Source organism: Colius striatus, chromosome 5, assembly GCF_028858725.1.
Source record: "Colius striatus isolate bColStr4 chromosome 5, bColStr4.1.hap1, whole genome shotgun sequence".
NCBI lineage: Eukaryota > Metazoa > Chordata > Aves > Coliiformes > Coliidae > Colius > Colius striatus.
The window spans coordinates 7,788,412-7,802,492 of NC_084763.1; the positions used below are offsets into that span (position 1 = coordinate 7,788,412).

Sequence of the window (14,081 nt, forward strand, 5' to 3'; positions counted from 1 at the left end):
TCCCTTCTACAGCAGCGTTTCGTTCTTACCCATATAAAATGTCCCACTTCCACAACACTGAGCATAACAAGAAGTTATTTGTTGAGTTGAAACTACTTGGTAACTACACAATGTGGCCTCCTTTTCAAGACCAAGTATTTCAACTAAGGGATACTCTAATTATATTTAACATGCAAATGCTTTCATTTTCAAAGCTGCTGAAGGAAACTGCAGTATGTTGGGGACATTCCAAGAGTAAAACAGCATCAGCTCCTCAGCTCAAGAGGGACAGGGAACTGCTGGAGAGAGTCCAGCACAGGGCCACCAAGATGATCAGGAGACTGGAACATCTTTCATACAAGGAAAGGCTGCACGAACTGGGGCTGTTTAGTCTGGAGAAGAGGAGATTGAAGGGAGACCTTATTAACACTTACAAATATCTAAAGGGTGGGTGTCAGGAGGTTGGGACATCCCTTATTTCTATTATATCTAGCAAAAGGACAAGGGGTAATGGGATGAAGCTGGAACATGAAAAGTTCCATTTAAACACAAGGAAAAACTATTTCACTGTGAGGTGAGGGAGCCCTGGCACAGGCTGCCCAGAGGGGTTGTGGAGGCTCCTTCCTTGGAGGTCTTCAAGACCCGCCTGGACATGTTCCTATGTGACCTGATCTAGGTGAACCCGCTTCTGCAGGGGCGGTTGGACTGGATGATCTCTAAAGGTCCCTTCCAACCCCTACCATTCTATGATTCTATGATCAGGATGAACTGATCCTCTGGTTCCAACTTGTAAACCTCACTCAAGTCAGCCAGTCAGTCAGTCACATACAACTTTCAGAGAGCATTCAAAAAACCAGGACAAGATGGGGTGATTTGTAAAAATCTTACACAAGTTTTATAAAAACGTTGTTATACATCACAAAAAGACTTTTAACAATTAAGACTCAAAAAACACTTAAAACGTGTAATACTCTTTTAAAGAAAGGTTATCTGTATTTCAATGTGTGCAGGTAAAAGTTTGTATCAAAACTTGATCAAATAGAAGACAATCTATATCTTTCATATCTATCTAATTAGAAGTATGTACACTGTCAAAAATATGGATTTGTTTAGAAGTCATCGTTCTTGCCTATAAAAATAGAAGAACCCAAAGATTCAAAGACTTCCAAATACAACAAGACAACAAGACACAACAAGTTTACAAGAGTAACCTAAAACCATCCATTAACACCTCTTAAAATTAGAGAAACTATCTTATTTTTCTGAGTATTCCAGCTCAGAAGAACGATGATGGAAATTAACAAGGAAGATGAAAAAGAAGACCAAGTGAAAGAACACCCCTGAGATAAGGCAGAAACATCATGACTTTTCCTTTTTCATTTCTTTGGCTTTTCGTCACTTTCAAGCTACCACATAGGTTTGAAAAGGAATTTGTCCTCTCACAGGTTTGAACAAGCACATCACCACCACATTAAGTAATTATTTTGACACAATTAAAAGAAGTGATAAAAGCCAACAGCGTGAGCTGCTCTTTTTCTTCAAATGCTTCCAGTTTCTGACCCCACCTCTCTCTTTTACTTTTCACCAATTTTTTTAAGTCCTAAAATTAGGATGTGAAGAGGATCAAACAGCCACCTGCATATTTTTCCTACTGAGTTTCCCAAACCTTCCTTTTTTTCGTGAGAGTTTTTTACAGACAAGCTCTTCAAAAGCCATGCATTCATCTTCCACTTCATTTTCCAAGTCTCGATCGTGCACAGAACCTACATTAAAAACAAGAAATGAATGCAGAATGGAAAACCCCAACACACTTTTTGCCTCTTAGTAGTATGACAAGCTGTGACATTGATATTTTATGTCAGCAGTATACCTTCACGTGTGTATAATCGTGTTTAAGAAGCATTTGGCTTAATATGACAACATGCCTGAGAGCTCTGCTAAGCCACTTGCTGCACTAGTAATTAATTTTTACACTGAAAATCTGTTTCTGTTATTACTGCTTTTGACTTTTTTAAGTAGTACATTTCTCCTCTCTCAAGGTTCAGTTTCAGCAGGCAATACATTTTCTTACTGAGTTCAAGACAGGCTATAATGTTGCTTGTGAGGCTATGAGAGCACTCCCGTGCAGTCTTACTAACTGCATCTGTCTTGGACTAAGATGAAACACGAGGCTCAATCACAATCAAATATTCCATAACAGAGTTACTTTAATGCTTTATAGATAGTGTAATTTGTAAGCCTAATCACTTCATTGCTGCTTTTTCATGCAATTTGTGCAATCCCACCACCTAAATATGTGCTTAAACCTACACATACAGGTAAGTACAATGAAGTCTTAACCTTGTCCTTAGGGGTCTGTGATGCAACAGGCTGCATCAGTGTATGCTGGAACATCTTTCTTAAGAGGAAAGGGTGCAACACCTGGGGCTGTTTAGCCTGGAGAAGAGAAAGCTGAGGGTGGACACCTCATCAACACTTACAATTACCTAAAGGGTGTATGTCAGGAGGGTGAGGTGACACTTTTATCTGTACTGTCAAGTGTCAGGACAGGACAGGTTATGGAACACAAAGAGGTCCACTTAAACACAAAGCAGAATTTACTTCCTGTAAGGGTGAGGGATCCTTGGCACAGGCTGCCCAGGGAGAGTGTGCAGTCTCCTTCTCTGAAGGTTTCCAAGCCCACTTGACACCTTCCTGTGTGATGTGATTGAGGTGAACCTGCTTTAGCAGGGGATTGGACTGTTCCTCCCAAGCTTAACCATTCTATGATTCTATGTTACTTCTGATGTGAAACCAAGTGAAATAGAAGTGAAAACAAAGGAAAGCCAACCATATCTAATATTTTTTTCATTGAATTCTTAAAAATAAGCTAAGGATGAGTTTAGTTAGGAAAGTGGTTTCCAAGAACTTGGATCCACATTGCCCATAACTGCACTGCTGCAGCAGAGTTGAGAAGCACCACTGTTTTACTGGTGAAGATGAAGTTGGCTTCTCTTCTGTCTCCCCTGCCCAAGTTTCTTGAAGACTGCACTTGAAGCACTGGTGTGTGCATCTGTGTGTGCCTGTGTGCACAAACATACAGGTGCTTTATGCAGGCTGAGGTCCACTGAGGGCCAAGAGAGGAACGAGGCTTAGTCTGTTCTCACCACCTCAAAACTAGCTGTGAAGCTTATGCTCTGTTTTGAAGAGCCACTGAGGAAAGCCTGGTTAACTCATGTTTTGCAGAGTGGCCATTTCTTGTTGCCTAGAGGGTAAGTGAACATCCACAACACTGCTGACTAGGAAACTAAAATGATGCTGAGCCCATTACCCAACAGTATCCTCAAGAGGGCACAGAAACCTGTGTAACTTGAAAACATACCTTCTTCTCTTATCCTATGAGAGTCCACATTCTTCAGCCACTGACGAGCCTCATCAATGGTGGCAACCAATTTGTTGGCATGTTTGGTTAATATTTCTTCAGCTGAAATGGAGTAAAATGAACATCCTGTAAGAACACTGGCTGAGAGATGGACAGCAGCTAAAAGCCAAGCACAAAACCAAGTTACACAGAGCTGTGTGGTATGATGATGCTGTAAAGCCATAAGTCAGGGTCACCAGTGATCTCATATGCAGGCAAATTCACTATTGGGGATGAAGATTCTTGTAGGTATTACTGCCTCTTCCAATCAACATCAGTAGCACTATCAGAGAAGCTTGCCATCCTTCTGCTGTCCCTTTTAAGGTGTACCTGAAACTCCTGTAAACATTCTGGTTTAACTATTTTAGGGTATTAAAGTTCCTGGCTTTCACTATCCCTCTGAAATTGCACAAAAAAAGAAGTAAAATATGGACCTGAGATGTTACAGCCCTGCTTAACTGCAACATTAAGAACTTGAAAAGTGCTTGTTACCAAGTCAGGGAAAAGTAATGGAAACCACATTTGAGAGGTGGAAACTGGACCTGGCTTCTTAGGAAGAGTATAGGAACATTGCCAGAGGATGCAGGGGAAGGCTGGAGCTACTACTCCAAGGCCCAACTACTGAATGTCTTCTTTGCTTCAGTCTCTACAACCAAGGCCAGCCCTCGGGAAGCCCAGTCCAGTAAGAACGGCCAGGACAGCAGAGGACTTGCCCTGGGTGGAAGAGGAAGAGGTTAAAGACTTGTTGGCCAACCTTAAGGCTTGTAAGTCAAGGGGTCCTGATGGGAGGCATCCAAGAGTGCTGAGGGAGCTGGCTGATGTGATTGCTAAGCCTCTCTCCATCATTTTTGATGAATCATGGAGGACAGGTGAAGTGCCTGAGGACTGGAGAAAGGCCAATGTCACTCCAGTCTTCAAAAAGGGCGTTGAGAATGACCCAGGAAAATACAAGCTGGTCAGCCTCACCTCCATCCCTGGAAAGGGGATGGAACAACTCATCCTGAATGTCAACATGGATTCACCAAGGATTCATCAATCCTGTCTGACCAATCTGATATCCTTCTATGAGTGCATAAACAGCTGGCTAGACGAGGGGAGAGCAGTGGATGTCATCTACCTTGACTTCAGCAAGGCTTTTGACACTGTCTCCCATAACATCCTCATCAGAAAGCTCAAGCAGTGTGGCTGGGACGAGTGGACAGTGAGGTGGATCGAGAGCTGGCTGAATGACAGAGCCCAGAGGGTGGTGATCAATGGCACAGTGTTGAGTTGGAGGCCTGTGGCCAGTGGAGTTCCACAGGGATCGGTTCTGGGGCCAGTCTTGTTCAACATCTTCATCAGCGACCTGGGTGAGGGGACAGAGTGTACCCTCAGCAAGTTCCCTGATGGCACAAAACTGGGAGCACTGGCTGATTCCCCAGAGGCTGTGCTGCCATTCAGCGGGATCTCGACTGGCTGGAGAGTTGGGCAGAGAGGAACCTCATGAGGTTCAACAAGGACAAGGGCAGAGTCCTGCAGCTGGGAAGGAACAACCCCACGCACCAGTGCAGGCTGGGGGTCGAACTGCTGGAGAGCAGCTCTGCAGAGAGAGACCTGGGAGTGCTGGTTGGTAATAAACTAACCATGAGCCAGCAATGTGCCCTCGTGGCCAAGAAGGCCAATGGCAGCCTGGGATGCATCAAGAAGAGTGTGGGCAGCAGGTCGAGGGAAGTTCTGCTCCCTCTCTACTCTGCCCTGGTGAGGCCTCATCTGGAGTCCTGTGTCCAGTTCTGGGCTCCTCAGCTCAAGAGGGACAGGGAAGTGCTGGAGAGAGTCCAGCGCAGGGACACCAAGATGATCAGGGGACTGGAGCATCTTCCTTATGAGGAAAGGCTGCAGGAACTGGGGCTGTTTAGTCTGGAGAAGAGGAGACTGAGACGGGACCCCATCAACATTTACAAATATCTAAAGGGTGGGTGAAACTTTTTTCTGTAGTGTCCAGTGACAGGACAAGGGGTGATGGGATGAAGCTGGAACACAAAAAGTTCTATTTAAACATAAGGAAAAACTCTTTCCCTGTTGAGGTGAGGGAGCCCTGGCACAGGCTGCCCAGGGAAGGTGTGGAGGCTCCTTCTCTGGAGGTTTCCAAACCCACCTGGACACATTCCTGTGTGATGTGATGTAGGTGGACCTGCTTTAGCAGGGGGGTTGGACTGGATGATCTCTAAAGGTCCCTTCCAACTCTACCAGAAAAATAATAAATGAATCTCAGAGGCAAATAATTTCTGTAAATATATTTGCACTCAGTGGAAGAACAAGGTAACGCTCATCAAGTAATTGTCCTAACAAGGTCAGCTATTACCTAATTAAGCCTACTACATCTATCACATTCCTCACTATCATGGTTCTTTGAGCAGAAAGCCAACTAAATAATATGCAAAGCTTTATGGACTTGATCCATACGTAAAAGCTTTCCTCTAGGAGGAAAGATAAAGCTGACACGAGGACCACAACCTAACATTTAGTTACAAATGTAACATAACTGGTAAGAGCTGGTGAACACACCAAATATTAGACTTTTTCACTACTGTCAGACATCACAGGTGAAGTGACAATTTGTCAGGGTTGGTGGTTTCCTACAACTAAAGCCAGTAACAATGTTTTGATTGAAGATGTCGCTTTCCCACAGCAAGTAACCCAAACAATTTCAATCCTTGGCCACTCAGCACAGAGCAATATTTTAAGTATATAGGGAAAAAAACACCCCACCAAAAATCAAATATCAAAATACATGTCTCCTAAGTACCACAATTTACTGGACTTTATAATACCAGGGTTACCTTTGAGTGCCTGGCATTGCACAGATTTGTTCAGCTCTAGAAAAAATACAAGGGCAGACTACTTAGAGGTAACCCTAACCAAATATTCCAGGTACACCTAACACTCTCCTGCTGCATATCCAAGTTACTATGGCTGGCAGGATGAAGTAGGAAACAGTAGAAAAACTAGTAAAGATTCCCTGGTCTAATGTAACAGGCTGCTTGAAAGTCTGTGTAAATTCAGACAATATACACATCTGATGACATAGTTGAAATTCACTTTACTAAAATTCACCACTGTTCACTTTACTTGTACTATCTGATGTTATTACTTTGTGTTTGGAAGAGGCAAGAATGTACTTTATTTAAGCTCTCAGTTCCTTTTTTCCTCAGCAACCTGAAATACCTGGAAACATCTTTTCTCTTGATCACATCAAAATCTTTAAATGGAGCCTTGTCAGGTCTAGAAGTTTGTCCACAAATGACATACTGTTTAAAAGGTCCTACCTTTAGCCCAGGATTTTTTATCATAGATTTCCTCTACTGCATCTGAAATCTTCTTAATATTCTCTTTGATTTTCCTCTGGCGTAAGTTGGGACCTTCTTTGTACGCTAAATGGTCTCGAGTGTAAGTCTCTTCTGTGATGGCCTCCACTACACCCAGCCCATCGTATATTACTGGATCAACCTTTCTTCTGAAAAAGTCAGCATAGTATTTGTAGGCAGCATTATTATTTCTGTGTTCATCCGTGTTTCTGTGCTCTACATAAGCCTTGCTGGCCACAGAAACTGCATTTCCTTCTGCAGGCGACTTTTCTTCCCCGCAGATCTCGGTTGGTGACAGAGCTTCAGAAGTGTCTGCCTCCATGCTTTCGGACTGGCTGAAATAGTTCTCAGAGCTCTGGATAAATCTGACTCCACAGAGGTCACACTGGGTTTGGTCAATATCTGCTTTTTTGAAGACCTCTGACAAAAATCCCTCTCCTTCCATTGCAACAGTCTCAGCTTTGGAGCAGGCCTTCCTTTTCCACTTCACACACAGAGAGACAACATAGAAGACACGACGCAGCTGGCGTTGAGCAGATGCTTTCTGCTTTTGCTTCTGTTGCTTGCTGAGTGCAATGACTTCCAGGGGATCCTTTTGGTCCTCTAAGTAATGAACCCTTTCAAGGTCCTTTTCTAGCTCATCAACATATTCTGCCTCATCCAAAGAGCTCATAAACCTGTCAAGGTTTACGGGTTCATACAGGATGCCCCGTATGGATGGATGCCCCTGAGTGTAGGCAGAGTCCCACCTCCATCGACAGTCAACCAAGTGCTCTTCGTCCCGCTCTGCCAGCAGCTCTTGTAGGCCTGCAGCAATTTCTCTTAGATGTGTAGCCTCACTCACTTGTTCCACAACCCTCAACAATCTTTCAGGCACTTTAGAGGGAAACTCTTTGCTCATTGAATTCAGTATCACCTTGATTTCAGGGAAGTTTTGGCATAAGAGCCATCTGCATTTACAATTCTGCACCTGGTCAGCATTCAATAGCATCACTAAGCCTAACACTATAGTCCGCTCAGCCTCCCCTGAAGTTATGTGATCAGGATTCTCAAAAGCATCCAGAAGCACGCTGAACCTTCCATAAACTCCAGACAAAACTTCTGCTAGGTAACAGAGATGAAATCTGAAATTCTGTACAGCTATGTGTACATCCTTTGGTCTATACTCTTGTATGATAGAAAAGGTGTCTTTCAGCTCTTTGTTACGGTGCTTGCTTCTGAACAAAAACTCCCAGTAATGAAGAAGAGCAATGTAACTCTTTGGAAAGCAGAGAGTAATGTTCTTGCAGAGGCGCATCAGGACAGTGCAACAGAGAATATACTGAAATTCCAACAGCATCACCGTATTTCCTATACTTGGAATCAAGTACCTCGTGCATTTCTTGACCAGGACGTTCATAAAACGGAAGAAAAACCTTTTACAGTTCTCTGGGTTCTTATGAACATAGAATTGCTCAAGGGAATTCTGGAGAAGTCGAATGAAGCACAAGTGCGTACTTCCTGCGTGCTCGGCGTTTTTGTCAGGTAGCAACATCCCATGCCTGCCCTCTATTCCTCTGGCCTTCCCACTTTGGCCTTTACTCTTCAAGGAGTGTTTTGCCTTTGACAAAGCAAAGTTTAGCTCTTTGTTATAATCATCCTCTTCCTTAAAAAGAAGCTTCTCAAATTCTTCGGGATATCCCGAAGACAAGATGAAAACTTGCATGGCACTCAGCCACAAGTCGGTTGATTCTCTTCTGGCTGCAGTGCATTCATTCCTAAACTTAAAGGCAATGTACTCCTTCAGTGCTGCTCTGTAGGGTTTGGAAATCACGTTACTGAATTCCAGTATTTCTTTGCACGCCTTCGAGTTCTCAGACAGTATTCTCAAATGGAAATGGTTAGGAAAAAGCCTTTCTAGGAGGGCTTTACACCATGTGTATTTGTCAGCAGTCAAAAGGTCAAAGCTTTTGCACTGATTCAGTAGCTCTTTGGGGAAAGCATGTGTTGCTTCTAACAGCAGGCCGTTTATTGCCACCAGATGCATTTTACACTGTAATACTGTGTTTGCTTCACAGCGCAACAAGGGCCTGTGGTAATTCTCACAGGTTTTACCCTCACAGTTCAAGCCAACAATGTACTTCACACAAATATCAGGGTAATGCTTGCTCAGTAACTCCTCGGTGATAGAGCACAACCTGCTCAGCAAGTGCTGCTTCAGAGCTGACTTCACCTCCTCTGTTCTTACTGAGAAATCACCTTTTGTCTTCCTCTCTTTTAGACTTGGTTTGTCTGACAAAAACTTGAGAATGGGTTCAGCTTCATTTTGAGACACCTGACAACTGTCGCCTGTTGGGACAATCCCAAAATAGGCAAAGCACGACTTCACCATGTCTTTCTCTGCATTGGTGGCTGCTTTCTTCAAACCCCTAACCAAACTCAGAAGAGCCATTAAGCCACGTGTTGCCATGAAAAGGACGGGGACGCAGCTCGGAGTGCTGCAGCAGGACAACGCAAAGAGAGCTTCCACCGCGCCAGCTGCGTGGTTGAGGGACAGGAACTGACAGTACGCGTCGCTCAGCTTTTTGAAGTCTCCCTTCAGAACTCCCTGCAGAAACACAGCCTCAGCAATGCCAGCCTTCTGCTCCGTTTGCTCACAAAGCCTCAGGGCTTCTCTCAAGATGACCTCCATGTCCGCCAGCTCCGACTCGGAACGGCGACTCACACCGGCGCGCGCCGCGGCGAGCAGACACGCCGCGCGGAACTCTTTCACAGCTGTGAGGCTGGCTGCTTCCAGAGCAAACCCGTGTTGTTTCATCAGCTTGGCAGCTTCTTCCTCCCGCCCTTCCCTCTTCAGTAAGTCTGCCGTTTGGCGCAAGCAGCCCTGAGACTTCAGAAACTCCAGCTGATCCTCTATATCGAGCTTCGAGAGGACTCGCATCATTTCCTCGCTCCTGTTCATGCTCAAGTACTTTGCAGCTGCTTCCAAGTACAACTGATTTGCTGTACACGAGAGCCTGGAAGCCACTTGTCCTTTCACGTTTAACATCTCTTCGTATCTGAAATGATTGAGATACCAACTTACTACCACAGATGACTAACGCAGGCAAAACCAGAAAACCCCACCGCATTGTTATAAAGCCCCAAACCATTAAACACATAGCTGCCCCCCAGAAGATCTTCCTGCAAAAAGGCCAACTGTCATGCAAAAAACAATCATCTTAAACCATCTACAGAAGGAATTTAGTTACAACATATGGCGAAGCAAGATCATTTTAGTCTGGAGCAGAGGAGACTGAGGGAGACCCTCATTAATATTTACAAATATCTCAATGGTGGGTGTCAGGAGGTTGAGGCAGCACTTTCTTCTATTGTATCTAGCAACAGGACAAGGAGCAATGGGATGAAGCTGGAACACAAAAAGTTCCACTTAAACATAAGGAGAAACTATTTCCCTGTTGAGGTGAGGGAGCCCTGGCACAGGCTGCCCAGGGAGGGTGTGGAGTCTCCCTCCTTGGAGGTCTTCAAGACCCGCCTGGACACGTTCCTGTGTGACCTGATCTAGGTGACCCTGCTTCTGCAGAGGGGTTGCACTGGATGATCTCTAAAGGTCCCTTCCAAACACCACCACTCTGTGATTCCATGATTAAAACTTTACTGTTACAAACAAGATCCCAAGGTTTTACAGCCTTAGTGAATCCCTCTCCATGCTGCCAAATCACTGTACAAATTCTTTTAAATCACATTTTGCCAGTGACAATCTTCTGTTTGTTAAAATAAGCCTCGATATGGCAGGGTTGTTTACATTAATAGAAGCCAGAAGGAAATCAATGCAAATTTCAGTAAATTCTCCACAGGCCATTACAGACAATATCCTGTAAAATTTACATAAACCCATCAGTTTAGAGAACTCTTTCAATTGTATCACATATCTACATACCCTTCACTGCTTATTGAGTGCCTGAGCACGGTACATGGTTGCATCTTTAAAGTATGCACTTTAAAACACTTGGTTATACCATTTTATGATTATTGGCTGATGTGAAATTATCGAGATACCCCCTAAGCCAGCCTTGCAAAAGTTTTCTCTCCTGCATGCTGAGAATGAGTAATTTTTTCCTGATGGGTGAGTAAATTATCATTAGCCTTTCATTATCATCTTTTTCATGATAAACGTGGGAGTGCAGATTTTTGTACCTTTGCTGATTAATTTGCATGAATGTTTTGGGGAGGCTCGTTTTAAAAAAATCGTTGGTTGGTGAAGTGACTTCAATGCTTGAACTTTCTGATCAAACGATCTCTGCATATTAAACGAGCTTTAATCATTAAAAAAAAGCCAGTTGCCATTATTGAAGGTATAGCACAAAGGATTTCAGTGAAGGAGAATAACTGTACGCCTTGCTAGAATTCTAATTGGTGCATATATTCTTCAAGTCATTGATCAGTTTGGGTGTTAAGGAGAAGTGTGACCAATAAATGAACTGTTTATGCAAAAATGGGCTAATGAGATCACAGGGATGGTGCCAGATGCAAAGCTCTGTCAAAGATACCAGTTTAATCATTTTATCAAACACAGTGCGAGGCAGTTCTTCGCTTCCCTGAGCCAGCGTAGGGGAGATGGTATGGAAAAGTCCATCTGCCCGTAAGGGGTGATGGGATGAAGCTGGAACACAAAAAGTTCCATTTAAACACAAGGAAAAACTATTTCACTGTTTCAGTGAGGGAGCCCTGGCACAGGCTGCCCAGAGGGGTTGTGGAGGCTCCTTCCTTGGAGGTCTTCAAGACCCGCCTGGACACGTTCCTGTGAGACCTGATCTAGGTGAACCTGCTTCTGCAGTGGCGTTGGACTGGATGATCTCTAAAGCTCCCTTCCAACCCCTACCATTCTATGATTCTATGATCTCAGAGAACAATAATCTGCTCACTTATGTTACTATTCTTTGCTCTTAAGTTAGAGATTTTGAGGGACAAATAGCTCCTTTGCCACAACGACTGCTGCATCATACACCATACATCTAATAGTTATACTCCTACTTAAATTAATGACTAAGTGGCTAAATCCATTACTATTTCATTCTTAAAAGAGAAGTATTTAATACTTCTGTTAAATGTTTCTGGCATATTTACCATAAGAAGCCAGTTTAGAGGATTGGCTGAAGGAGAACTGGCATGAGTAGTAACATATACCAGAAGAAATTCCCAGGAAAACGGAGCTTGTCAGTGGCATCATTACCCAAGTCAGAATTCTGACAATGTTCATTTAACTCCCTGCAAAACAAAGTCACCAGCCAAAACTCTTGTGAAAACTCTATGGCAAGACAGCTGTATTACACTGAATTTGGAAGTAGAAAAGACAATAACAGTCCAACACTATCTTGGGAGACATACCTTTCAACTGCCTTTGCCGCTTCTTCGTAGAGCTCCTCCTGACAATACATTTTAACTGCCAGATCAAACTCCCCACTTTGCTCATAACATTCAGATGCTTCTTTGTAGCACTGGCTTTTCTGATAGTAAACTGCAGCATCTTTCATCTGCAATGCAGAAGGCAGTAGTAAAACAGTCAAAACTACATGAATAGGATAAATTTGGTAATTCCACCACCTAGGTGTCTCAGAGGCACACTTTAATAAAATGTAACTGAAGGATCTAAATATAATCAAATACCTGTGAAAGTCACCATCAATAAAACCAAAACTTCTAATTATTTGTGTCCAAAAAACTAGAATGTAAAATTAAAAAGTATCACATGGGATTTCCAGAGTATGTTTTTATTCACCCAGCTCTGCCTGTTGTTAAAAACCACCACAGACACATCAACAAATTAGAACACAGACACAGAATGAGAACTCTAACCTTGTTTCTTGAACTTTAAATATTTGGGTACAATGACTTTACATTCTTTTAGTGGAAATGCACTGCAAATAAAAGTGTTAAGTATCTTCACACACTTAGAGAATTATTGTTAGTACATTACTTAACCCTTGGAAGTTTCAAGGTTCCATTTAGATAGCTGTAAATCATTGATGTTTCAGTATCATCAGAGTACTGAATGAAGCAACAGCTGAAGTTTCATGAAATCAGTCATTAATTGACTTACAACTGAACAGCAAAAATGACTGATGGTGACATTTGAGGAAAGTCAAAGAAATAAACCTAGACTGCATAATTGCATCATTGTCATCTTCATTCATCTTCTGGCTATTCGGTGACAAATGCTCCCTCCTCTTGAATGGCCCAGCTTAAAGAGCTGTTCTAGTTGCAGCTACTAACATGTCACAGAGAATTATGAGTAATATGAAGGGGAAGAAAAAAAAGCTGTAGGAAAGTGAAACTGACAAAGAGAGGCTAATTGAGAGGACCAAATACCTTTCCTAACTTTTTACACAGCTCTGCACAAAGCCGGAACTCCTTTGACTGAAACAGACATTTTAGCGATAGCTCTGGTTCTCCACATTCCAAGTAAGTTTTAGCCAAAGTCATATATTCCATCTTTTTTTCCCTGTAAAAAGTAAGAGAAAATTACCACTTATACTCAAATTTAGTTTAGAATCACAGGATCCAACCAACACTGACATCATGTGTTCTTCTTCATATGTATCCTGGATATTACTTTAGAATTAGTTTCTGAGCTGACACTGTTCTGTCCAGAGGTCCATTCCAGAAACTCAACTCTTCTGGCAGTAAATAGATTTTTATAACAAAAAAAAATCTGAATCTTTTATTTTCTAGATGAATGCTGCTTCTCTGCAGACAGGGACCTGGGAGTTCTGGTTGACAGTACACTAACCATGAGCCAGCAATGTGCCCTCGTGGCCAAGAAGGCCAATGGCATCTTGGGATGCATCAAGAAGAGTGTGGCCAGCAGGTCAAGGGAGGTTCTGCTCCCGTTCTACTCTGCCCTGGTGAGGCCTCATCTGGAGTCCTGTGTCCAGTTCTGGGCTCCTCAGTTCAACGGGGACAGAGAAGTGCTGGTGGAGAGTCCAGCACAGGGCCACCAAGTTTTTCAGGGGACTGGAGCATCTTCCTTATGAGGAAAGCCTGTGGGACCTGGGGCTGTTTAGTCTGGAGAAGAGAAGACTGAGGAAAGATCTCATTACAAATATCCCAATGATGGGTGTCAGGAGGTTGGGGCATCCCTTCTTTCTATGTTATCTAGCAACCGGACAAGGGATGAAGCTGGAACCCAAAAAGTTCTATCTAAATATAAGGAAAAACTATTTCCCTGTTTCAGTGAGGGAGCCCTGGCACAGGCTGCCCAGGGAGGGTGTGGAGGCTCCTTCTCTGGAGGTCTTCAAGACCTGCCCGGACACATTCCTGTGTGACCTGATCTAGGCTGACCTACTTCTGCAGGGGGGTTGGACTAGATGATCTCTAAA

The 14,081-nt window shown here is 43.4% G+C and overlaps 1 protein-coding gene across 1 annotated transcript in view; it reads right to left on the reverse strand.

The window, feature by feature from the left end:
• Positions 1-947: 947 nt before the first annotated feature.
• Positions 948-14,081, reverse strand: part of TRANK1 (tetratricopeptide repeat and ankyrin repeat containing 1) — a 58,948-nt gene continuing 45,814 nt past the window's right edge. Inside the window, exons 20-24 of the mRNA XM_061997515.1 lie at positions 13,072-13,204; positions 12,091-12,236; positions 6,685-9,761; positions 3,341-3,442; positions 948-1,742 (exon numbers count right to left, since the gene is read on the reverse strand). Coding sequence (XP_061853499.1) covers positions 1,603-1,742; positions 3,341-3,442; positions 6,685-9,761; positions 12,091-12,236; positions 13,072-13,204 — 3,598 coding nt within the window. The 3' untranslated portion in view covers positions 948-1,602. The remainder of the gene's footprint in view (positions 1,743-3,340; positions 3,443-6,684; positions 9,762-12,090; positions 12,237-13,071; positions 13,205-14,081) is intronic.